Source organism: Aspergillus eucalypticola, assembly GCF_003184535.1.
Source record: "Aspergillus eucalypticola CBS 122712 chromosome Unknown BO83scaffold_28, whole genome shotgun sequence".
Taxonomy (NCBI): Eukaryota; Fungi; Ascomycota; class Eurotiomycetes; order Eurotiales; family Aspergillaceae; genus Aspergillus; species Aspergillus eucalypticola.
In genome coordinates, this window is record NW_020290302.1 from 378,552 (window position 1) to 403,804 (window position 25,253).

The window sequence follows — 25,253 nt, forward strand, 5'->3', positions numbered from 1 at the left end:
TTATGTGATAGTTAGGGACTACTTCCAAACTAATGAATGCAAGTTGTCAAGAAAAACATCGATGATCACGATCTAGAACTGTTTATCCACTTAAACTATACTCCGTTCTACTAAGTACTCCGTTTCCTCGTAGCGAGGCTCCCACATTGACCTTCAGCTGCAAACTCTAGCACTGTCGAGCAGGATGATCCTGAGATTTGGCGACTTATGAATAGAAACGGGATATGGACTTATGACTGAAGGGGGCAATGATTCTCAGGAGTCATTAAACCTTAGTGAACAACACCCGGTTCCTGACCCAAAGACAATGGTAGCCACAAAAAGAAAGACGGTGAAGGGGGAAATACAGAACAAGACAGACCCAAGCAAAACTAACAGATCGAATTATGATGCCAACAGCATCCAGACCCTGAGAGAAAGGCAGTGAAGCACTCATTAATTGGTGATGTTTCACCATTGTCAGTTGCCCGCTGGGTTCCTGCAGCCCGAAATTGAACGTGGGGAACTTCCAGGTGGTAACGGTATGGTCACTAGGGGAAAGAATACCCCGGAGAAAAGGTAGAAGATAGGAGAAATAATAGAAGGCACTAATTCACTGTATGTGTATTGTTGGTAATGGCCCGACTGTGGACGGACAGCACTAGACTGGAAGGAGCGATGGTGGCTGCCCCCTCTTCGCTCCTTCCTTTTACTCTGTAATGTTATTTATATTAATATCGGGATCGGCCCGCTGGTTCGCCTCCTTTTCTCTCTCTCTTTCTCTCTCTCGTTCACTCTTTTCTTCCCTCCACTCACTCGCTGTTTCAGCTCTTCCGGTTCTTCAACCGAGTACATTCTTTTTCACGAACACAGTCAATCACTCCCAAGACTACAGTCTTTACAAACGAGAAAAGAGATCCTATCTCTCCGTCAGTCCTTCGACGTCATCTATAGATCCAATCTCTACACAAAAATCCAAACAAAGCACCTTCAATTCCACCCACATCCATCAAAATGCGTGTCGCTTCCGCTGCTGTCGTTGCCTCCCTGGCTGCCGGTGCCATTGCTACCGAGTACAAGACCGTCTATGTCACCGAGTACACCACCGTTTGCCCTAAGGCCACTTCTCTGGCCACTGGTCCTGGTGCCGGTTCTGGCTCGGGTGCCCAGACTACCCCGGTTGCTGCTCAGGTACGACATTTTCACTCTCCCTGAATTTTCCGCCTCAATCAGCATCAACTGACTTCATTCGATATAGCCTACCACCGTCACCATCTCCGGCACCCCCTACACCTACTCCACTCCCTTGGTTACCTCGACTGTGACCCACTGTGACAAGTGGTATGTTCTCGGCTCCATCCGCGAAGATCACTATCCGAATAACCTCAAACTGACTGATTTGATATCAACAGCTCCGCTACTGCCGTCCCTGCCACCTCCATCCCCGAAGGTGCCGCTGCTGTCGGTACCGGTGCCTCCCCCAGTGAGGCTCCTGGCTCTGGCTCTGGCGCTTCCCCCAGCGAGGGTGCCTCGGGCTCCGGCTCTGGTGCCTCCCCTAGCGGTGCCGCCGCTGGCTCTGGCTCCGGCTCTTCCCCCAGCGGCGCCGCTGCTGTCGGTACCGGTGCCTCCCCCAGTGGGGCCGCCTCTGGATCCGGCTCTGGATCTGGTGCTTCCCCCAGCGAGGGTGCCTCGGGCTCTGGCTCTGGCTCCTCCCCCAGCGGCGCCGCTGCTGTCGGTACCGGTGCCTCCCCCAGTGAGGCCGCCTCTGGCTCCGGCTCCGGCTCCTCACCCAGCGGTGCTGCCGCTGGTTCCGGAGCTGGTTCTCCCGGCGCTTCCGCTGGTCCCAGCGGAGCCGGTGCCATTGGAATCGGCGCCACCACCCCGGTCGTCTCTTACACCCCGGTCCCCACCCCTAGTGGTTTCCACCCCTCTTCTCGCCCTCTGATCCCTAGCAGCAAGCCCGCCTCCTCCAAGCTCGTTGCTTCCTCCAGCGCCACCCCCGCTGCCTCTAGCCCCGCCCCTGCTAGCTCTTCCAGCTCCGGCTCCAGCTCCGGCTCCTCTGCTACCTCCCCCGAGGGTGTCTCCGCCGCTGGCACTGGCTCTGGCTCTGCCACCACTCCCTCCGCCCCTGTCTTCACTGGCGCCGCTACCCGCGCCGCGGCCGGTGCTGGTGCCGGATTGGCCTCCGTCTTCGCTCTCGTCGCCTTCCTTCTGTAAATGAGTTGACTTGAGTGAGTGAGTGAGTGTGAGTGTGTGTGTGTGTGTGAATGGAATCAGATCTATAGAGGCATATAGAAGGTCCTTTTGACTTTCGGGACTTCTATCTATACCATGCGAGAATCTACTGGATACTAGCGAATCAGTGGAGGTAAATGATCGGATGGGTGGTTTCCTTTGTTTGTGTCGATACTTTTTACCTTTTTTTTCTTTTACGACTCGACTGACAAATAACTTATTGTGTGCTTTATACCTTATTGGAATCTTCTGACGTCTATGGTTTTTTTTTTTCTCTTCTTTTACTTATATTCATTTACGGCTTCGCATCGCTTGGCTTCCGGTTGTTCATGTCCTCGATTTTCTGTTGTCTATAACTTCAATGTTTTAAGTTACGTCTCTGAAGCAATTCAGATACAGATACATACATACATATGTTCACATATAATATTTGCGTATATCCATTCAATAGATACATAAATCTCGACCGTGCATTGACGAATACAATCGAATCCATGGTAGAAGCTTCACACACCCGGCATCCAACTCGACAGGCACAGTCATATATATCAAAAAATGTCACCCGTACAGCTTTATACGTATCCAATGTCATCCAACAAGTGATTACAGCTTCGCCCGTTCCTGCCGCTCAAAGTACTCCCGCACCCGTCGTCGTGCCTCATCCACAACCTCGGCATCTTCCACCGTCGGCGGCACATTCACCGGCGCCTCGTACTCCCCGCGCACTGCATGCTCAACCAGCTCCCGCAGCACCCGGCGTAGCGTCTTCCCACTGCGCGTCTTCGGGATCATTCCCCGGCCCTGAATCATGCCTCCCAGGGACGCGATTGCCCCGATCTGGTCGCGCACCAGCCCGTTCACCTCGTGGAACAATTCCGCTGCAGGTTTCGCGGGGATGGGCCCGGTCGCGGTCCGTGGCTGAATGAACGCGAACGGGAGGTGGCCCTTCAGCGGGTCCGGGAGGCCAACCACGCTGGCTTCGCCGATTTGCGGGTGCGAGAGGATTGCTTGCTCGATGGCGCCTTTCACACAGAAGTGTTAGCCTGTATCTACTCTCCCTACATAGATTCAGTGATGCGACGTCGAGACTTACCCGTACTGAAGCGATGCGCCGCGACGTTGATGATGTCGTCGGATCGCGCCATGATATGTATATATCCGTCTTTATCGATCATCCCTGCGTCCCCGGTGTCGAGCCATTGTCCCTTGAATCTACGTAGATAACTCCGGTAAAATCGATCGTCGTCGTTGAAGAGTTGCGTAAATGCGGTGGGTGCCAGTGGAATGCCCAGGACAATATTTCCCATCGTGCCCGGAGGCAACGGGTTTCCCTCGTCATTGACTACGCGCACGTCAAATCCAGGCATGGGCAGACCTGCAGATCCTGGTCGAATGGCCAATGGTTTCACTGCATCAGTATGGCACGAGGACGGCTCCATTGCCGCAGCGCTTCTTAGTGCCAAGCCAGATATGGGAGACCCTGACTCTGACGACCACCAATTGTCCACCACCATTGCACCGGGAGCAGCGTATTGGCTCAGAAGTCCTTGGTAGGCTTGGACAATGCTGGGTTCACTCCTTTCTCCCGCAAGAAACAGTGCGCGAAAGTGTTTGAGACCGCCTCGCTGGGCCACCTCTTCAAAGCGGCGATTGTTGGGATCATCCTTGCGGATGGCCCGCATGGCTGTGGGTGCCGTGAACAACACATGGGCCTTATGCTCTTCGATAATCCGCCAGAAGGTGCCCGCGTCCGGCGTTCCCACCGGTTTTCCTTCGAAAAGGATCGTCGTCGCTCCAACCAAGAGTGGCCCATACAAGATGTATGAATGACCAACCACCCATCCAATGTCAGAGGCGCAGAAGATGACGTCTCCTGGGCCTTGTATATCGAATAGGTGTTTCATTGACAGCTGGAGTCCCACTGCATGCCCACCGGCCTCGCGAAACACGCCTTTGGGCGAGCCCGTGGTGCCTGGAATTGGTCCTCGAGTCAGTTTTACCCAAAGGCCTCACTGAAGATCGGGGTCGTACCACTAGTATAGATGATATATAGTCCATCTGTGCTCTTCACGGGTACCGGCTCGGCCCTGATGCCACGCATGCGTGCGCTTTTTACCAGTCGTTGCCAGTTACGTTGTCCACCTAACTTATCGGGGTTGTTCCATCGCAGCTGATCCCTCTGCCACACGATCACTTTCTCTGGCTTGAATCGACTCAGCTCGATAGCACCCTCAACCAACGGTCGGTAGGAGATAGGACCTTTCGACCCTTCGATACCGCACGACGTCGTCATGACGACGCGTGGCTTGGCCGCTTCGATGCGTTGTGCGAGCGACTTGGCTGCAAAACCGCCAAAGACTGCGGCATGAATAGCACCTAAGCGTGCGATCGCCAAAGCAGCAATGAGTGCCGCAGGAATCATAGGCACTGCCGATCGTTAGATTCTGGTGTTTATTTATCTTGATCGAGGGTGCTTCAGAATTGAGTCTTACTGTAGATAATGACGACGTCGCCCTTTCGCACACCCTCTTCCCTGAGCACGCCTGCTAGAACTTCGACTTCGTCCAATAGCTGTTTGTATGTATATTTCTCCTTCGTCCCCGTCACCGGGGACTCCCAGATGATAGCAATATTATCTCCATTTCCCGAATGGACATGCCGATCGACACAGTTGTAGGTGGTCGAGATCTCTCCGTCCGGGAACCAGCTCCAGTGAGAATGACTGGAGCCACTGGGAGTTGTTTTCGTTTGCTGATTGATGGCACGCGATGGCCGTTTATGCCAGTACAGTTGTTCGGCCTGGCGAGACCAGAAGCCTTCTGGGTCGCGCAGGGAGATGTTGTGTACCAACTGTTGCGGGTGGGGGGACATCGTGGATCGAGAACGATGCTGGAAAAGGGAGGGGCCTCTCTTCGAAAGCGTCGAAGAGATAGGACCGAAACCAATACTAACGGATGCAAAGCCGATGGAAGAGACAAGAAATGGACTGGCAGCAACACACGCCAACATGGCCAATATGAATAGGGAGCGGTGTCAGTTCTGGTGGGAGGATGAGGGTCCTCTTGCAGATAGTGAGCAGTTTAGTCCCTGTCACATTCCGCGCGGGATGGGTCAAGAATTGGACATGCTATCCGGAACCGCGCTGGTGTGCCGTGAGTCTAAGGGGGTTAGCATGGACACCGGCGTTTAACGTGCAGGCTCGGGGATGTGTTGGTCTGTACTAGGGCGATGCACCGCCGAAGTGGTCACGGAGGGGAAGGGAACACTTTTAACATGGTTGGTTTGTCTTTCAATCCAGAGTGGCGTTCGCGGCGGCGCGACCGCACCGAGACAACATGGACCGACATAAGCCTCCGGTGACAGCCGAGGGGGATGTGTTGTCGATCACCGAGGATGAGAAGGAGGAGAGGGAGGAGACAAGACAAGAAGAGAGAGAAGATGAGGGGGAAGCAGAACCAAAAGGTGGGGATGACAGTGAAGGGAGGTTAAGCAAGTGGTCAATCTCCCTTTCCCAGAGACCCACACCATCTTTCTCCGCTTTATGGAGACACTTTCTCAACATGTGCTACTGCAGCAGATCCGAATCAATTCCTTGGGAAAGCGAAAACAATTGTACAGTACAGTTGGAGTATCTACTAGTTATCTACTAGTATCTACCAGAAATGGGCGAAAATCATGAACGAAGAGACTTTATCCACTGGTAGTACAGAACCTACTACTCCAATGTTGACTAGTGACCAGTTGAGTTAGACAGCCTCAAGAATGAGACCTCATGCAGACAGTAGTTAGTATCAGACGCGATAACCGAGCTATTACAATCTTAGTTACAGTAGCATTACCTCATGGGACAGTTCGTATTCAGGAAAAAGAAATTCATCCGATGCCTTCATTGGAACATCCTCACTGGTCAGCTGGTTTCAGCTAGCTTTCAGCTGATACCTATGTATACTACTACCTTTAGTATAGGTATTCGATTACCAATTGCTCAACCTACAAATGTCAAGATACTAGCATAATCACAGGACTAGTATAACTCATTAGTAACTATTTGGGTCTCTCCCCATATACGGAACCCACCCTCAACATCAACCGGTGACGGAAATAGAATAGTATATTAGGTTATCGAAGGGATCCATCTTTCTTTTTTTAAACATCTTTGTGATTCTTTTGTGGTAATGCGAATGCATCGAAATTTCACAACTCAAAAGCTCAGCCGTAGGGTATCATATCGCAATGCCTGCTAAACGGTCGACTGCCATCCTCGCTCTACCGCACAAGTCGTTCCATCATCTACCGCCGCCCCTCATCGCTTCCTCCGACTCATCGCTCTCCATTGCCTCGACCAGCTGCCCCTCTTGCCTCCTGGCCCTTCATGCGCTATTCATATATGCGGAAGGTTGGGCGCTATGCCGACGGGCGCCGGACAACCAAAGCCAAGAAGAAAACGAAATAACCCAAAAAAAAAAAAAAAAAAAAAAAAAAAGAAAAAATTAACAAACAAGAACAGAAATTGCGCATCGTTCTATGGTCCCAGCAGCTCCGGAATCCCCTGTCCTTTGAAACATAAGATCCCCCATTGTAGCCGAAACACCCTGCCATGGACGCGAAAGAAAATCCAGCCCCCGGGCACATATAATACTATTAATAGACAAGCATGGTTCATGCATCAAGCACAATCGCTGACCCGCTCTCGCATCTGTTCGGATTGGGCACCTGCGAGGATTGGGGACCGAGAGGACGAGCGTCAACGAAACAAGAAACAGGTCGAAAGTTGTACGTTGCGTAAAGATTTTGCTGGACGGCGCATTGTCGACCAACCGGTATGAACATGGGGAAGATGCCGCCCCTGGTCCGAACCTCCACGAGGTCATATAAGAGAAGTATGAGATAGAGAGGCCAGGGGCAGACGTAAGTTGGGGAGAGGGAAAAAAGAGATAGAAATGCGAAAAGAATATCAGATCACTGACTGATCGAGAAATATAGGTGTGTGATCCTTGCAGCAGCAGAAACAGCAGGGCCAGCATCTAGGAGCTGGGAAGGGAATCAATCAGCCAGCTGAACGGGCCGTGCGGAGCCAACTATTCACAGAATCGTGCACTTGAAGGGGCGGCGATGGCTTCCTGTACGGTCGGGCCGGAACGATCTGGGATATTCGGGACCAGGATCACGCCCAGCACCCAAACCGGTCGTTCGTCTATCCTGAGATCGCCCTTGCTGTTGCTGACGCTGCTGTCGCAACATGCGGACCACGTCATAAAAGGCCTTCTCCACATTAATGCAGTTCTTTGCGGAAGCCTCGACGAATTCGCAACCAAGATCCTTGGCGAGCGCCTGTCCCTCCTGAGCCGAAACGGCGCGCTCAACGGCCTTGTCGCTTTTGTTACCAACCAACATGACCGGCACCGGAAGCGGGGGGCCCGAAGGCGTGTGAATCGGGGATCCCAGATAACTGGCCCCCGAGGGCGATCCGGAGTTGGCCGATTCCTTGACCATCTTGATCTGATTGTAAAACTTCTGTATGCGGGAGAACGACGCTCTCGAGGTGATGCTGTAAACGAGGACGAACCCTTCGCCGTCACGGATCCATTGGTCTCTCAGCGCAGTATATTCCTCCTGACCTGCTGTGTCCAGTACTTCCAACATGCACGACTGTTGATCAATCACGACTTGTTTACGATACGAGTCTTCGATGGTCGGATCGTAGGTTTCAACGAAATGGTTTAGACAAAGCTGTTGGGAAAGACCAAGGTCCAAAGATCAGTTGTCGGGACACCAGTGCGGGCGGGTACGCGAAGGGCTAACCTGAATTGTGAGGGCTGTCTTTCCGACACCACCATCCCCTAGCACCACCAATTTGTACAATGTCATTTTCCCCGACATGGTGAATGATTATTCTACCAGAATGGTAGGGTGATAGGTTGAGAGATAATTGGGTGTGTCACTGGGGAACAACCGGGGGTGGGTAAAGACCACAGGAGTGAAAAGAGGAAGAGAGGGAAAGAAAAGAAAAGCAAAGAGATCTATGAAGGCTCCACGGTGAGCACGGACGCGGGAACGGAGCGTTTCGATTCGCGAAACGCCTGGGTCCTAAGGAGGACGGCTATTTGAGTAGTGCGGTTAGCCACCGGAATCCATTGCCTTTGAAACCCCAGTCCAAGCTCACCAGTCCACACCGGAAGCGACAGGGAGCAGCCAGAGGAGGGGGTAAGGGAGGGGAAAATACGTACCTAAAACGCTCTGGAAAGAGGGTGGAAATTAGGGGAGAAAAAGAATGAGGGAGAAAGGTGTGAACGAAGAGCGATGAAGAAGTCGCCGAATTCTCGTTACTGCGACCTTCAAAGCAATGGAGGGGGAAAGCAACCAAAGATTGGAAGAGAATGTGGTGAAGGAGAACCTCTTGATTTGGCTCAAGGACTCTCAAATAAGCGGCCACCCACAGCTGCAAAATGGCACAAGCGGGCGGAGTTCAATTAGTGAGCTGGCCCGGAACTCCGCGTGAACGTAAGAAAATGAGATGAACGGGCTCGCCCGAGCTTCGAGACACACAGGAAGGTTTGCCTTAAGGTAATTCTGCCACGTGAGGGGCGAGACGCAGACAATGATCGCCAGCAGCGGATGTACTGAGAAAGTATCCGCAGGCTGCAAAAGGTGACTTCTTTTTCGGGGGGATGCTGAGTTTTGACGAGGGTGGAGGGGGAGGAGGGGAAGAGGCGCAGGACCTAAAGGGAGGAGGAGGTCCAAAGAGGCTTGGCCGGAAAAGATTCGACGGAAGAGGGGCAACCCCCAATTGTTGTTGTTGTTTTGGGAATGGTTCCAAGTTAAGGTCCCGAAGAATGAGAGGTGTACCCGGGAGAGGAGGAATCGAGGAAAATGGAAAAGAAAGAGGGAGAGAGGAAAAGTGAGAGAGCAGAGGATGGGAAGGATTCCAAGAAGTACAGAAAGAAATACTAGAAGGATGATGAGGGGATGGTATGGAGAGGGTAAAAGGGAAAATTAAAATGAGGAAGAATAAAATAAAATAGAAAATTAAATAAAAAGAAAAGAAAGGGCGAAAAAAAGGATGACTAGGATAGAGGGATGATAGATAATGAAGTAGCGGAGACGATGATCCCTGCTGGAGACCAACAGCCGCGGTTTAATTACAAGAGGTAAGTAGTAGTAGTAGTAGTAGTAGTAGTAGTAGTAGTAGTAGTAGTAGTAGTAGTAGTAGTAGTAGTAGTAGTATTAGTAGTAGTAGAAAATCAATCAATGGATGGGCTATATCGGAACCAATGATTTACTAGAATCAATCTAACCGGACGAGACACAATTGGAGTTGGGATTGAATCGAAAAGATCGTAAGGTGATGATGGGAGAGAGAAAGCAGAGGCAACAATGATGCATGGAGTGAGAAGAACAGAGAAGGGAGGAAGTTGCAGTAGGAGGAGGAGGGGGTGGAAGTAAGTCAGGTAAAGTAAAGTCAAGTAGAAACCGACCGAAGGAGGAGATAGGAAAGAAGTGGATGAGACGAAAGAGTCAAAAAAAGGTCACAGGATGACAGTTCTAAGGCAGGAGGCAGTCAAATCCGTCAGGTCATTAAGTTGAATGAATGAGTGAGTGGCCAAATCAACTCCCATACTACTGAAGGTAAGTAAGAAGGTAGCGATCTGGAGCTGGACAATGCTGCAACCCAAGACCCACGGGGGGTTGTGGAAACAAGTGGGAGGGTACGTACGGTATGATACGGTCATTTTGCCCGGTATGGAAGTCTCCCGGTGGGTATCCGCTACTTTCAGGTAACAACAACCCCTCCTCTTCTCTCTCTCTCTCTCTCTCTTTCTTTTTTCTTTTTTTTTTTTTTTTTTTTGTTTCTCTCTCTCTCTCTCTCTCTCTCTCTTCTGTTCTCGTTTTGACGTAGAATCGAAGGTTCTCATATAGATTACACTCTACCGAGTAAATTGGGGAATGCAGGAGTTGACCCAACCTTCGCTGTTCTGATCATGCTGTTGTTACCGATCACGCACACTAGGAACGAACCATTTTGAACCCGACAACCATACAGTGAACCGAGATCAACCTAGAATCTAGACCATACTGTCTGACATGGGTATATGTTTAGGAAGGAATCTTTAGAATTGCATAGGAACGAACTACCTATTGCACTTGTCTATCTACAGAACCTTCCAAACGAACGAGCAGCTTAGAGCTTGCTGCCTGCGACGCCTCGTGCTTTACATCATGAATCGGTCCCTGTCCCACCTGGGTTGTTTTGTCCGCTGCTTACAGGACAAGGAGTTGCATTCAATTTGAGGTTCAGTCTTGAGATGGTTTCGGGTAGACACGATGTGGGTGCATGGAAACACTAAGTTCAAGGCTGGCTCCCCACAACAGACATAAGTCAGAACGGGCATGGTAAATGGTAACAAATGGTATTCGCCCCGATTGCAGATTTGCAGGTTGGATCAGGAGTAAGGAACAAGTTCATTAGCTCTGAGTGTCCCTATCACGGAGGCACTAAGGGACAACCATTCGCCTGGCGCAAAGAGAAATCCAATGCGCATGTGGTGCCAACATTTAACCCGCGATGGATGAAAGGCAAACCATACCACACTTGCTCATGCCGTGCCCAGGCGAGTAAAGTTAGATACCTGCTGGTGAACAAGAACCTTTTGCGCCACCAGGTGACTGCCCGAAGTTCTACCAAGGGACCAGAAAGGCAGTGCTCGATATGACGCCTTACGGAGCAAAGCCACTCGTCTGTATGGACCAAAGTAGGTCCATGAGGACCCATCCATCCCGTGTAGCAGGAGGATTTTCACGGTTGACGATGCCCTAAGAGTCGCAAGTTCCACTCAAGTGCGACGGGGAGAAGGAAAGAACATTCCGCGCCCCCCCTCTCTCCCCTGGGGAACCGGACTAAAACCAACCATCCTGATTATCGGGATTTTGTAAAAGTGTAACAAATTCGCCCAAGAGCCATTGTACTTGGGCTGCGACGCGTCGTTGTTTGTCAACCAGAAGTGCGTTGGAAACCTCAACGAACTCGGACAATGCTAGTGAGTTACGGGAGTATTCTATTAGTCATTATTTGCACACTATTGGGGAGTTAACCTTGATGTTCACCAGTAACAGGTTCGTGGATATAGGTGCCCCCAACATCGTAGAAGACTAGTAGCGTTCTCGAACAACGAAAAGGGGCTTCTAAGTAGAACAAAAGTCTCCATCGCCGCGGTATATGACGTTTGACAAATCGGCTTCCGGTCAGTCTTAGTTTGAGGATGGTAAAACCCTGGAGACACCCTGGTGGGGAGGGGAAGGCATTGTCCTTTCCCCCTATTGCATCTGCAGCATAGGGAGATTTATCGGAAGCAAAAGGTCACCATTCATGAGCTAAAATGTTAGCCCCTTGAGACACACTAAATAGGTTAGGAGAGATCAACTGTTCGAGGTAGCACAGTATTGCATGTACCGTTGACCTTGAAAGAGACCTAATTGACTAGTAACACAGGGCTCCCCAACCTCGAAAGACGATGTGAAATACTATACTTCGTAGTTAGTTAACTAACTAATAGCATATTCTGAACTTTGCTGGCTATCTGTTGGGTGACCTTCGACTATTGTTGGAGGTAGTGTACAGATCAAGTATCGGGCCGGTCCATAGCGCGAGAGTTGGACCTCCGGCCTTTCCTTTGAGCTAGAGCTTACTGCCTACAGCGACGCACCCAGAGTCAGTCCTCGAATCACTTCCATCCCATCGAGATTGTGCGGAGCGAGCAAGATTGAAAGAAAAACTTCCTCCGGTTGACCGGACTGAGAGCAGACAAACTCTTACCAAGCCACATTATAGGCGCGATCTTTTGAAGAAGAACCTACCGGCCTGCTCTTGATTCGTACTTCCAATTCGCTTGCTTGATTCTCCCATTAGTTACCTGTTCTGGTTTACCGCGAATGTGACCGGGTTTGGTTTTTCGGCTACGGGAGGACAAATTGTAAATTCAACAAGAGAATAATGAATCCCCCTGGGATAAACACACAAAACACACACACACACACACACACACACACACACACACACACACACAACTAGGCATTAATGTCTCGTCGCAAGCAGAATCCCGCCTACTGTGTGCTATCTATCCGTTAACTAAGCACCTTCCTTCTCGGGGGGTTTGAACCGTTGTTGACATGTAGATTAATATGAATTAATCAACAACGAATCCACCAGGAACGCGAACCCATCGTGATGTGGCCTATCCCCTGGGACTTTGAAGCTATCCATCATTTTAAATAGCATCGCGAGTAATATCCCGGCCCCATTTCCTTCCACGTGGGTGGCTAAAGTAGCTCTCGGGGATTACTCAACTACTACTACTAACTACTAAGTAACTAGTAACTACTGCTATCTAGTACTGTGTGGTTGATATCTACTGGATGGCGGTCCGTGGTCCAGAATCTATCCTCCTCAAGGAAGTAAATCTGCCGGTCTTTTCATTCCCATTGAATCGCCGGACCTGGTCATCTTCATGATAGGTAATCTGGAAGAAAATTCTGACACCGACGGGATGCCCGCTCCCTTCATTGGTGTGTCTGTGAGTCGTAGCCGACGCTACCGGCTTAGTCTTCGTCCCATCACAATCAAAGCTGACTCGCACGTCTTTCAACGGTGGATGGACCGCCGGCTAGTCCGGAACAGGTCAGATGCAGGTTTCCGTACCTGCTCCAGTCAAGAAAGCTAGGAGTAATGGATAATTCTTTTGGTTAAGGCTTTTTGGATTTTATCTTTCTTCATCATAAGTATTATTTGTTCTATATATGTATTATATTTTACTATTATTTTTTCTTCCTCTCCCTCTCCCTCCTCGAAATGAAACGCTTAACAACTCTCAACAACAGTGGTATTGTGTAGAAAAACCAGTCGAGAACCCCTACATTAGGAGCGGCAACACCATACATACTTAATGCTTAGTATAACCGTCAGTGCGTTTTACTTCTCTTTTCCCCTCTTCATCGGCCAACCTAGAACTACCGGCTGCATGACTTGCATGCACCCCATGAAGGACCTGCATCTATGTAGATAACTATCTTCGACCTCCACCCATCATGCATGACTTCTGAACCAACGCATGCAGCTTGCTGCTTGAGGATTATGATGGCCCTGGTTGCTAGAGAAACACAGTGCAACATCTGCGGCCAAGCATGCGAACGCATCAGGGGGGACAGCAGCGTAAGAAGCAGAGAGGGGAGAAGGGGGAGAAAATAAGAAGAAAAAAAAAAAAAAAAAGGCGTCCCACCTGCCTGGGTCACTAATTACCGGCTAGTGACTAGTATCGACTATTTACTAGGTAACCTGCCCACTCTGCACATGGCTTGGGTTCCCCGTGCATCCTGACAGCTTCCACTTCCTAGTTTTTACCAACAGCTAACCTTGGTCGTTTCCTTCCCATTCTCCTCAACGTCAACGACAGGTGTACTCTTCTACTGTCTGGATTTTCCCAAGAAACCATACTTATGTCCGGTGTCTCATTCATTCCCACTAAAAGAGCCCCCCTATCCGTTGCCTCTGCATGGGTGAAGTGGAATCCGCCACATATCCTGCTTCTCCATACAAGCGAGTAATATAGTTCGAACCCCCTGAAAGAACCTTCCGGAGAGAAAGGAAATTGTCGCGAATATCTAGTTCCTTCTAGACGCATTCTGAAATGCTTCCTTCCCACCCACTTTTTTTTACGATAATATCGTGCCGAGCCCAGCTTTGCCCCCTCACTCCTCAATTTTTATCCCATCATCGTCTTGCATGCCGTCCACTAAGACAGAGCATAGCAGTCTCCGACCAGATGAAACCGATCTTCGAGTCCATCCTGACCGATCTTCGAAAAAGCCCCGTGCCTGACAATCCTGTCCAGACCCGGATTGGGCATCTTGGCCGACGGCTTTTTGCCAAGGCAGTCTAGGAAGTAGACCACTGCTCTAGTCGGGCATCGTGCCTCGGGAGATGCGGATTAGTCTGCGAGGTCTTCTCTGCGTTAGACACGTCCCCCCGGCTTCAATTGCCTCTCCTCGTTAGATGGTCCCTCATCTGCCCCCTCGACTGCCCTGACTAGTAAAGTCTAATTACGGTCTTGAAGTCTAATAAGCCGACCGGTAGTTACATGATGACTGCATAACTACTTCCTTTTACTCATACTAAGTGACCAGTGTTCTTTAGTCAAACGGTCGCCTGTTTTGACAAAATGGTTGTTGCGTAACGCAATGCATGAGAAGCGTGGTCGTGAATTTTGTCCTTCACTTCTCCTCAAGCTAAGGAAAGAACGAGCAAGACCGGAACCAGGACATGCTCTGTGCGCGCAACAATCCCTTTCAATCTACATTTCTCGAAGCAACGCAGGGTTGGTTAATATTTAAACCCATGTGATGCCGAACAGCGAGGCCCGATATCCGTGCAAATCTATCCACGCGCCACTGGAGATCATTACTATCCACTACGCCTCGAAGGGCAGGATGTCCGGGAATGGACCAGCCGGGATGATCGTCTGAGTACTGCCCGACCGCTTTCCTAGCGCCTTCAGATAGTTGAACTTGTACTGCTCAAGACTGTTAGCGATTGCCACCTTCCGACTATCACGGTTCACTTACTATGCCAAAGAAAGTGGTCTTCTTGAATGCTCCGCCTCGGGTACGCTGCGTTTCATCATGGTACAGTCGTCTATACCAACGGTCGAGCAGCGGATAATCATGTCGGATCATCTTCAGGTTGCAGCGGAAGATCAGATAGTAGGCTACATCGAACCGACAAATGGTCGTGTACAGTCGGATGTCCGCCTCCGTGATATTCTCCCCAAACAGGTATGGTTGATGGCCTGGCTGTGCCAGATGCTGCTCAACGCGGTCCAGGGCCTCGAACAGTGGATACACATTCGCGTCATAAGCCTCCTGCGTTGTGGCGAATCCGGTTTTGTACACGCCATTGTTAATCTTGTGATACACCCACTCATTCATTGCGTCAATCTCTGACCTCAGATGTGCCGGGTAGAATCCCCCGCCAGGCCGGTTGGCCTCACGCAGCACCTCCGGCAGAAGATGGTCGAACTCTGTGTAAAGCATCCTGATGATCTCGCCACTCTCGTTGTTCACGATCGTTTCCTTCATCTTATCCCAGAGCATCGGAACGGTATAGCGTCCTTGATAGTCCGGCTGCGCCTTGAAATAGAATTGGCTCAACTTTGTGAACCCATACAAGGGATCTTTTTCTGCGGATCCCCATCGGCCAGAGAAGAACCAACCTTCGGGGCCCAGCTCGGGGTCCAAAACGACGAGCTGGATGATGTCCTCTAGGCCCTTGAGAGATCGAACCAGGTTGGTCCGGTGCGCCCACGGACATCCGTAGTTCAAGTATAGAACATAACGATCCCTTTCAGCAGGGAACTCTGCATCAGGATTCGATGATACAGTCGAGCGGAAGGCGGAATCCTTGCGTCGGAAGTGACCATCTGCATCAGCATGGCGATGCACTTGGGATTCCTGTCACAGCTTAGCTATCCCGTGTTCTAGAAACACTCATCAACGACGATCTATACCTGTTCCGCCATATTGCTAACAATCGAATCAGATCAAAGCCGACAAGGTAATTGATATGTCAAGTAGCACCAGAAGATGAGCGCACTGCTTACAGTATCACCGTTCGAACTGTCAGTCAGCTTTTGTTTATACACATCCTGAGGTCTGGGCGCTGACAAATCGCCACGATGATGACATCTTATGATGCGGGGCAGAGCTTGGAAAAATTAACCGAAGACTGAGCTATCGTCATTCCTAAAGCAAGCGCGTAGGGGGATATGCTAATGCCTGGATATAATGACAGGAAAGACTGCATCAGTAGAAAGGATGCCCTGGACAATTTTTCGGGTGGTGCAGATGACATTGCACGACCTTGTGCTCGACAAATGGCGTGCAAAACCAGCGCCTGGACACATTCCACCCCCAAAAATCTAATCCTACAGCCTCGTTACCTTCAAAACACCAAGTTGCTCAGCCACTCCAATCAGGCCGCTGTAGCCATGCTCGAGCCACAGGTCGACAAAACCCTCCTGTTTGGCTTCGGCAATCTGTTCAGAGGTGAAGGTTTCCTCCTGGGGCCGTTCGACGTAGATCGTCATGAAGCCTGCTTTCTTTGCCGCTTTGAGATCGTACAAATGTGCTGCTACCATACCACACTCACTGGGATCCAAGCCGAACCGCTTGGCTGCTCCATGATACGCTTGGAGGGCGGGCTTATAGGCTCCGAAGTGCTCAGCGCTGGCCACGTTCATAAAAGGCAATGACCCATGTTTCAAAAGATCTTCTAGAAGGGACACATTGCCGTTCGACAACGTACAAGTCTGAAAGCGACGGTTCAACAGCCTGAGGCCTTCGACTGAGTCTGACCAAGGCTCGAGGCGATGCCAACAGAGTGCAAGATCCCACCGCTCTTCATCAGAGAAAATGTCGTGGAGACCGTACTGGTGGAGCAACTGCTGGATGGAACTATAATGATGTTCATCAACCGATACGAACGTCGATGATGGCTGAAAAGTTTTCGTAAACCGTCCATAGGAGGCGCGCCATTCTTCCGCAATGGCCTGCCAGTCCTCAGGGGTCATGGACTGTACCCGTGCGCGGACGTCCGCTGGAAGCTGCTTTCCAGGATCGAGCAGAGCATGCTCAGCCGCTTTCATCAGGGCCCGAGTAACGCAGGAGCGCCATTCCACGACAGTGCCGAAGATGTCAAAGAATAGTACCTTTGGAAGTGGGCTGATCGACATGATGGGATGTATGATTTGACTCGTGTGGCGTACCTATCTAGCTGATGCAAGGTTCGGGTGTCACTGTCCGTGTTCCGTTTTGCACAACGCCGCTGAAGGTGCCTGTCTGTCGGGACGTAATTTTAGAGCTTTGGATCTTGGCTGATGTGTGTACGGGGTACGGAGGAGATGCGTTCTATAGCGGTACTTCGCGGGTCTGTAAGATATGCACGCTGCGGTGTAGCAGAGAGGATGTCCGAAGGCGCCGACCGAGCTAAAGCATCAACAACACTTCCTACTGATAATTCCACGGCTCTAGTTGTTTGCCTAACCTATCTAGATATATGAATTCCACAATCCTTGGGGAAAGAAAGAGAAGAAATCAGCGACGACGAAGTCATGAGGGGAAAGAATGGCGAAGGCGAAGAAAGTGTGCCCCGGCAGAAACATCAGCCAAGAGTTCTGGCGATGCAAAGCATGCAAAACGATCGACTCTCCCTCACTCATTCTCTCTCTCTCTCTCTCTCTCTTCCCAATAGACCCTCCCCCTCCTTTCTCAGCTCTTTAACCCCCTCCTCTCTGTCCCGTGTTCGAAAAGTAACGAGACTTTCATTACTTTTACTTGCCGTCCAGAGTTCGGATTAGACTCCCGGCTGGCTGATCCAACACGATTGTACAGAGACGGGAGAGGCAAAGAAAGTATTAATGAGATTCCCCCAACCCCACAAGCTGCGGTGATCCCTGGATCTATCACATTATCACCATCCATCGCTGCTTCAGGTTAATAGACGGGAAACTACGGGGTTACGTCTCACTGGAGGTCCGCGCATCGCTGGCCCTGCATTGAACGTTCACCGTTGGCTGACCAGGCATCTTTTAGTTATCCTTTCCTGGATAATGACAGCTGCAGCCCGATGATCCTTCAAACGGCGTGATCTTGGTCTGTCTAGGACCGGAATGCGATTCTCATTGGCTGTATCAAAGAGGCCTCTTTGGTTTCCTAGTCTAGCCAGGAAGACACTATCTATGTGATCGCCTCTTTCGAAATGCGTTGTTAGTACTATGATAGTTGATCCTGGTGCTCTCTAGAGCGACGCGACGACATCCGAGACACCAGCCGGACCAGTCCAGACCAACCGCGGATGTTCTCCGGCGAGAGCCACTACTGGATATTAGGAGATTAACACTAGTATTATAGTTATAATTGTATACAACGATTTAATAATGGACTGTCTAAGTATGATCCCTGTCTAGTGTCTACTTCACACTGCAGCTTGCACAGCCGTTCAGGTAACGCACGGCCGACCTGTCAGGTCCGGTTTACCCCTGAGATGAAGGCCGGAAGGCGCAAATTCCAGTCCGTCTTGCCGCGTGGGTCGCCAAGCTTGAAGCCGGCGCAGACTAGAGCCGATTAGACTGCAAGCCAATTGGCTTTGGTACGTAACTGCTCACGTTCTCTTAAGTGAGCCAGGGACGAAGGTCAGATGCTGATTTGACTGAACAATACCGGATTGATAACTAGATAGATACTAGCTGGCAACACGTCCTTTTTGCTCCATTCCTTTCGATCTAACGCACATCATCGCCTTGCGTCACACGGACCGCGCGAGAAAGGTGATCGCAGACGGCAAACATCGATGGTCGCCAAGCCATTAAATGAACTCGATATGAATAAATATCCACCCCAGAGGTCCGTGATGATTTGGTGACAGGAAAGGCGAGTTTACTATAGATCCCGTCCGTTAACGCAGAAGTGATCACGAGGAGACGTTTTCCCTCGCAGGCTGCCAACAGCAAGGAAGTCTGCAAAGGGTCATTCAGTCTCCCCGCCTCCCTGGTATGTAATTTCCGGACTGGAGACACTACCCAAAAGTTGAGCGCCGGGCCGTCTCCCAAGGTGGTCCTGAACCAGGGAACAGGGGAAATGATAAGTGGGGAGCTAAGCTGAACGGAAGCACCCAAGGATCCTTCCCGACTGTTCCTTTCGTGCACCCCTTCTGGTCTATATTCGGCTCGGGAATCAACGAGCACAGGTAGTACTGTATGGAGTACAAAGCGCGGAAATTAAACGCCTCCCATGTGATTGTATGTCAGATGCTGTACTAGGTGCCCTTGACAACTGAACCACCAACTTCCGGGACGACCAACTTGATGAAGGAACTCCGAGTCTACTCCGGGTCTGAAAGCAGATCGGGGGTTAGCAAGCGCATCATCAGGACGTGACGGGATGGTTTTCCTAAATATAAGTTGCGCAGATTTTTCTGGGGCTGGTGAATGGATTCTGAAACATGGAGCACGGGCTTGTTGGAAAATCCATTGGTGGCTTTGAACAAGATGTTCTGAAGCCTCCCGCTCGCCATTCAATCATACGATTGGGGAGATGCAAACTTTCTTCGACGGCTAGTACACCCATCATCGTCGCGTCGGCTGGAGTCAGTCCTTGCAGGCTGGCCTTCACTTATCCCAGTGACTATTCAACATCTACTGTCAAGACGCTCGCCCGGTATGACCGATAAATGGCAACGAGGCTACCAATATATCTTGGCCATCGGAGAGAAGTCATATATAAGGCAATCTCACCAACCAGCAGGCGCAGAATCGAAATCGAGGAGAGACGACGATCCCATTGAGTCCACCGGTGGACCCGACTAGTGACTGACACGAACTGCCGTCAAGTTCAAGTACTACGGTTTCTAACGACCTTTGCCCGGCAGTCTTTGTGCCGGCCGTGGATTCTTGGTCGACTTCGGTCGCGTTTTAGTCCACCTTAGCTTGGTCTTGTGTTTTTTTGCTTTTCCATTCAATTGGCTTATCTTTCTATTAATGCCAATTTTATTTTTGTTGAATTATATTTTCTTTTTCCATTTTTCCCTTCCTACTTCGTGCTGGGATTCCCTTGGCCCCTCCCATCGGGTACACTTTCATCGGATTCGCACAAGAAAGTACAAAGTACACAGGGACGATCTTCAGCTTACCGTCCTCCTTTTAATTATATTGATTAGTTTTATTCTAATTTTTTTTTTCTTTGCCCCCTCGCTTTTGCTTTCGCGTTTGCCATCCCCTGTTCCCGCGGTGTGCTAGGATCAATGCATGTTGCCTTGTTTCAGATTCGACTCGAGTCCCTTTTCCTTCTGTAGACAGGTATCACTGCCTCTTGTTATTTTTATTACATATAATTATTTCCTGCTCGGCTGCTTTCTTTCATTGGCTATGCTTTTCCACCGACGAGGGTTTGGCTGTTACCAGTCCGCCGGTCACCAGCCATTCATCTGCAATGGCGGCGGCCGATCCGTCGCACTGCCAGACACATCCTCTATCACTTGCCTATTGGATCGGGATCCTCCAGCCCAGCTGTGGCAAGCTCTAGTGGAGCCGCTCGGTGGTTTCTCTCCTCACTAGTCATTGGGTGCGTGGAGTTGGCCTTCGGTTCCCCATCTTCCCCCTAACGAACACCCCTGGACGAAGCTAATGCGCTAGTTTGCTCTGGTTCTGGCAGACAATAACTCCGCTGTCGAATGGGCCTACCTCTATCACTCATTTACTGGGCTAGCTGTCCCCCGCCCGATGTATGGGTCATGGACAAGGTTCTTTCGTGCAAGGCCCAGTTTAGCTCTTGAGCCGGTGTACTCCAAATCACTAGAGGGTGGCCTGGCAAACAATCTCCCCTTTCCCCTCAGATCCTTTGTCTAGACTTCCGCGGCCTCTGGCAGGTAATAAAAATAAATATTTTGGGATCCGATTTCGCGACGCTGCTGCTTTCTTGATCGTCCTCCGATCCTGTTTCCATCCATACATCCTGCCCCCCTCCTCCCCATCCCCGCGTCACGAGAGAGACCTTGACTCAGTTCATACTTTGCTCCCCCTCACTGGCCTCTCTTTCCCAGCACACTCATTTGCATTGACGCGCCTGCAGCCTGTGCATTGTGAAGGTGGCAAGCCTTGAACTCTGATTCGATCGCAGGTAAGTACCATCCTTGTTTCTGCATGCCTTATCTGGTCTCCAGCCCTACTTCCAACCGCGTCCCTTGGCGCTCGAAGCAGACACCATGTGCTGATCAGGTCTGCCCTTTTGCGCCAGAAAGTCTAGTAGCCACGACGCTTCAATAGATTTTGACGGGCGAACGGCTGGCACATTCAGACCTCGGCCAGTCGAGCTGGTCCTTGCTGGGGACGTCGAGGATCACAGCATATGTAAAGCTCACGGAAAGCGCATGACGCGGTACTACAATCTTTGGTTGCTCAGTTGCAATTGAGGGGATGCGTTGAGCTGTCGAACATCCACCGACCTTGGGCATACACACACAATGGCCACTGAGACCGTCTACTCAAGCCCTGCGGCGAGGGCCGTCCCGACGCCGTCTGCAACACCGCAAAGACCTCCTTCGATACACATTCGGGCAGATTCCTCCCCCGGCCTGTCGTCTTCGCCTAATTCCCTACCGATCCTGAATTTCTCGCCCGATGCCCGCAGTGACTATGATGATACTGCTGACGAGGACAACTTGTCGCCACTAGATCCGCGGCGCTTCACACCTACACTACATGCCTCACTTGTTTCCGAAATTCTTTCTCTGCGGCGAGACGTGGAGGGTAAAGCAAAGGCAATTGATATACTCGAACGGACTCTAGACGAAACACAAACGGAGAACGAAAGTCTCGCTGAACGTCTATCCAAGAGCACTAAGGAGTCTCGTTCGCTCAAGCATCAATTGCAGCTGCTGGAAGGTGGATCTTCGTCCGCCCTCACTGAGCTAGCACGAGAGCGTGATGAAGCCCTAGAAAACATTACAGATGTCCGTAGGAAGCTAGAACAAGCCCAGAAGAAGGCACGAAGCCGTGAAGAGGAGGTAGAGAAAACGGCACAGCTTTGGAACCGAGACAAAGATGCTTGGGAAGGCGAACGGAGAAACTTGGAACGAAAAGTGCATGTGGTGGAAGGGCGCCTGAAGGTCGTGTTGAGTGAGGTAGCCGCTGCTCAAGCAGCTGGCTCATTTCACTCAGCCCAGAATTCCGATGACTCTGGGCGTGATCGGACCGCAACATTGGTAGAAGTCGGGAAAGACAGCGACTCTGCAAGTGTTGACTCAAGAAGCAGTCAAGGGCATCGTCGGACCAGTGTCACAAGTGTGAGTGCTGACAGCGTCGATGAGACTGACTATCACAACGTGCGGTACTCCGTCGCGAGTGTAGCCACCGCCCATGGTCTTAAGAGCGAGGGGCTGAGCTTGGCTCAAGAGTTGGCATTTGACGAGGAAGACGAGTTCGAGTCCTTTGAAACCGATTTTGTACCAGAGTCGCCCGAGGCACTTCCAGAAGAACGGCCGGCTTCCGTTCACTCGCAGTTTTCTTGCACAATGAGCATGGGTGCCAAGGCGAGGAAAATCCTCGGTCTTTCTCTGACCAGTGCAGATGGCCATGGGTTCAAGGCTGATGGGGGCTCAGAGCCCAGTAGCCCTTTGAAAATGTCCACGACACCCTATGTGTACTGCGACGCAGGCATCCAGTATTCGCCTCCCCCGTCGCCCGTGTCACCATCAAAACCTGAACTACCGTCCGTGGAGCAGACTGCAGAGCGCCGTGATAGCAAAATTGCGAACCACTATCAAGGTAAAGACAGTGGCACATCGGCGCTTACAATTGATATGGTATCGGCTTCCTGTCAAACTGTCGAAGACCTTCCCACTCCCCCATGGACTCCTAAGCTGGACGAGACACCGCAGCCCGCCCCAGAGGTGACCCCGATGGTGTCTGTGTCGGTACAGACAGTGCAAACTCCTGTCGCACAGACAAATGACAAGGGAGTCAGTGCCTCGCCAAACGACATGGAGTCGCCCGAGATTGATATCCCAATGATCGCCATACACCCGCCACACTCGGAGCCCCCTTCGCCCCGAGGGAGCGTGGTTCTTCCACCCCAAACTAAGAGCGTTTCCTGCCAGGCTAACATCACTCCGAGCATCGACAGTCGAACCATTGGCATCCAGACAGAAGATATTCGGATTGATCAAAGGCCTGTCAAGCTACCAGCCAGTCTACTCCCATCAGCGATACCCGACCTCCCACTGGGCGAAAATGCCCAGGATCCTCCTATCCAGCCGTATCATGCCCCTCCTCCAAGATCAAAGAGACGTGAGAGCAAAGCATCTGTACGCACCAAGCCAGCCGAGCCAGTGCAAGCCTATCCGGGAAACAATGACAACGGTCCGCTGGCTGAGGGGTCCAAGTCAGAACACAAGCGGCCTCTACGATCGAGTAGCCTCTTTGCTGGTTTCGATCAAGCGAGTGATGAAGAGACCCCTGTGCAACCTAAGGACGTTTTCACCGACGATGATTTCTTGAACCGGCCATTTGCGTCGTATACCTTGAAGAGAGGAAAGCTCGTCTCTACGCACGGACGTCCTAGCTTGGACGAGTCTCCTCTTCCGGAAATTGACGAGCATCTACGAGAAGCCGAGGCTGATTTGGCAGAAGCATCGATTGACCCAGGCTCAAAGGAGGTAGTTGGACCATCTTCGTGGACTCAGCGTTTCGGCATTGGAGCTTCCGGGGCAAGGCAGCAGGATATCCGTAAAACAGCCATGATCTCCAACGGGGCAGCAGCACATCGGATACCTCGCGAGCGGAGCCCCAGCGAGCCGAGTATGGAAAGTGGTAATGGTGCTCATGGCATTGCACCTCCCATTCCTGTGCCGATGCGGTTCAGTTCCAGAAAATTCCCCGGCGGGAGCGACGGACGGCAGAGTCCAACACCGTCCAATCCTCGCAACTTCTCGGATCGAGGAAGACCGTCTATTGTTCGACGTCCGACCCTGCGCAGAGTTCGCTCTGCGGCTGCCATGTCGCATGTAGATCCGCATGATCGTCCCGGAAGCCGCTCGTCGCCAACCATGTCCTCATCGTCCTGTGGGCCAGACAGTCCCCAGCATCCACCCCTTCCCTACGACGACATCACTGCGCCTCCAGGTAAACGAGCTGTCCAAAGGGGATCGATCCGCCCACCGACAGCGTCTCGCCCATTTGCGCACGGACGGCAGGACTCTACAGCCACCATTGTCCAACCCACAAGCGTTGTCGACGCGATTGCACAGACAATGGTCGGGGAGTGGATGTACAAGTACATCCGGAGACGGAGGTCGTTTGGGGGTGTCGGCGAGCCGAAGGACAACTGGGATGGGCGGAATGCAGAAGAGGTATCTGCAAATATTACCAACAGCGGCGCAAGACACAAGCGATGGGTCTGGCTGGCGCCGTATGAGCGGGCAGTTATGTGGAGCAGCAAGCAACCGACCAGCGGGCCAGCCCTGTTGGGTAAGAGCGGTAGGAAATGTAATTCATCCTCTTCTTATCACTATTTAACCTTGGTTTATTCATACTGACCCTAATCTAGTGGTTATCCAATCCGTCCTTGATGTCAAGGATGACAATCCGCTGCCTAAAGGCTTCAACCCCCAAAACCAATTCAATCGGTCGATTCTGATCTTAACACCTCAGCGTGCCCTCAAGTTCACTGCCTCTAGCATTGAGCGGCACTATGTCTGGCTGACTGCACTGTCTTTCCTGAGTCACTCTTCCATGGGTCTCCATGACCTGGATTCCCTACCTCCAGTCCCGCAGGAGGAACTCGCATCACCCACCCACGCGGCCACGTTGCGCCGTAACCCAATCCGGGACTCTATCCGAATCGCCAAGGGCCGCCCACGCCCACGACCCAAGGGAAAACGATCCCTTCTCAGTCAACCGGAGCCTGTGCCTGAACTACCTCCTGCATTAGAAGCCGCCGAGTCGATGGATGCTGCAGACCCGCCGACAGTGCCACGGTTCTCGAATCATGCGCGTAAGCGCAGCAACACTTCTCCCCGCATGCCGATCATCCGCAGCTTCTCAAGTCAGGCTACCATGCCCTCAGCGACGTCGACACGCGGCTCCTCAGACACTTACGGTCCTGTAGTGCCATACGCCAGCGGCAGCCTGGCCAGCGTCAGTCGCCGCACGTCCGAAACCAGTGTGCGGACTGGTAACTTCTTCGACGCCATTGGCACAGTCCGTATGGAGGCGTTCATCGACCAAACAAATGGATACAAGGGCCCGCGGTCTGCGCGACACAGTCGAAAGGGGTCGAGCGCCTGGAGCGCAAACCAAGAGCTGGACTCGCCATACGCAGAGGGCCGCGGGCATCTCCGGCATGATCCGTTCGGAGAATTCTGAAAGGGCAGGCCCAAATTAGAACGCATTCCAAGCCCACATGAATTTTAAGTGGATGCTATAGTTATCTGTATTTTAAAT

At 51.4% G+C, this 25,253-nt stretch overlaps 8 protein-coding genes across 8 annotated transcripts; 3 read left to right on the plus strand and 5 right to left on the minus strand.

The window, feature by feature from the left end:
* The first annotated feature begins 738 nt into the window (after positions 1-738).
* Positions 739-2,501, plus strand: BO83DRAFT_420120 (putative GPI anchored protein). The gene is made up of 3 exons (XM_025534918.1): positions 739-1,170; positions 1,238-1,320; positions 1,392-2,501. The coding sequence occupies exons 1-3, from the start codon at positions 994-996 to the stop codon at positions 2,194-2,196; spliced, it is 1,065 nt and encodes a 354-aa protein (XP_025384398.1). The 5' UTR covers positions 739-993; the 3' UTR covers positions 2,197-2,501.
* Positions 2,502-2,647: 146 nt separating this feature from the next.
* Positions 2,648-5,628, minus strand: BO83DRAFT_420121 (putative acyl-CoA synthetase). The gene is made up of 4 exons (XM_025534919.1): positions 4,707-5,628; positions 4,246-4,641; positions 3,308-4,186; positions 2,648-3,236 (listed from the first exon to the last, which is right to left on the minus strand). The coding sequence occupies exons 1-4, from the start codon at positions 5,221-5,223 to the stop codon at positions 2,818-2,820; spliced, it is 2,211 nt and encodes a 736-aa protein (XP_025384399.1). The 5' UTR covers positions 5,224-5,628; the 3' UTR covers positions 2,648-2,817.
* Positions 5,629-6,346: 718 nt separating this feature from the next.
* BO83DRAFT_124198 (uncharacterized protein) lies at positions 6,347-7,183 on the plus strand. The gene has a single exon (XM_025526046.1). The coding sequence runs from the start codon at positions 6,621-6,623 to the stop codon at positions 7,038-7,040; it is 420 nt and encodes a 139-aa protein (XP_025384400.1). The 5' UTR covers positions 6,347-6,620; the 3' UTR covers positions 7,041-7,183.
* Positions 7,169-8,240, minus strand: rasB (Ras small monomeric GTPase RasB). The gene is made up of 2 exons (XM_025526047.1): positions 8,017-8,240; positions 7,169-7,944 (listed from the first exon to the last, which is right to left on the minus strand). Exons 1-2 carry the CDS (start codon positions 8,092-8,094, stop codon positions 7,297-7,299), a joined length of 726 nt encoding a protein of 241 aa, XP_025384401.1. The 5' UTR covers positions 8,095-8,240; the 3' UTR covers positions 7,169-7,296.
* A 6,039-nt stretch (positions 8,241-14,279) lies between these two features.
* Positions 14,280-15,856, minus strand: BO83DRAFT_124227 (uncharacterized protein). The gene is made up of 3 exons (XM_025526048.1): positions 15,768-15,856; positions 14,827-15,711; positions 14,280-14,774 (listed from the first exon to the last, which is right to left on the minus strand). The coding sequence occupies exons 1-3, from the start codon at positions 15,777-15,779 to the stop codon at positions 14,673-14,675; spliced, it is 999 nt and encodes a 332-aa protein (XP_025384402.1). The 5' UTR covers positions 15,780-15,856; the 3' UTR covers positions 14,280-14,672.
* Positions 15,770-17,180, minus strand: BO83DRAFT_124243 (haloacid dehalogenase, type II). The gene has a single exon (XM_025526049.1). It carries the CDS (start codon positions 16,989-16,991, stop codon positions 16,185-16,187), a length of 807 nt encoding a protein of 268 aa, XP_025384403.1. The 5' UTR covers positions 16,992-17,180; the 3' UTR covers positions 15,770-16,184.
* A 336-nt stretch (positions 17,181-17,516) lies between these two features.
* BO83DRAFT_381588 (uncharacterized protein) lies at positions 17,517-18,146 on the minus strand. The gene is made up of 2 exons (XM_025532023.1): positions 17,851-18,146; positions 17,517-17,790 (listed from the first exon to the last, which is right to left on the minus strand). The coding sequence occupies exon 2, from the start codon at positions 17,737-17,739 to the stop codon at positions 17,527-17,529; it is 213 nt and encodes a 70-aa protein (XP_025384404.1). The 5' UTR covers positions 17,740-17,790; positions 17,851-18,146; the 3' UTR covers positions 17,517-17,526.
* Positions 18,147-21,274: 3,128 nt separating this feature from the next.
* Positions 21,275-25,175, plus strand: BO83DRAFT_321185 (putative nuclear migration protein; the record flags this gene model as incomplete). Its single annotated transcript, XM_025527844.1, has 2 exons — positions 21,275-24,296; positions 24,358-25,175. 2 exons carry the CDS (start codon positions 21,275-21,277, stop codon positions 25,173-25,175), a joined length of 3,840 nt encoding a protein of 1,279 aa, XP_025384405.1.
* Between the last annotated feature and the right edge of the window lie 78 nt (positions 25,176-25,253).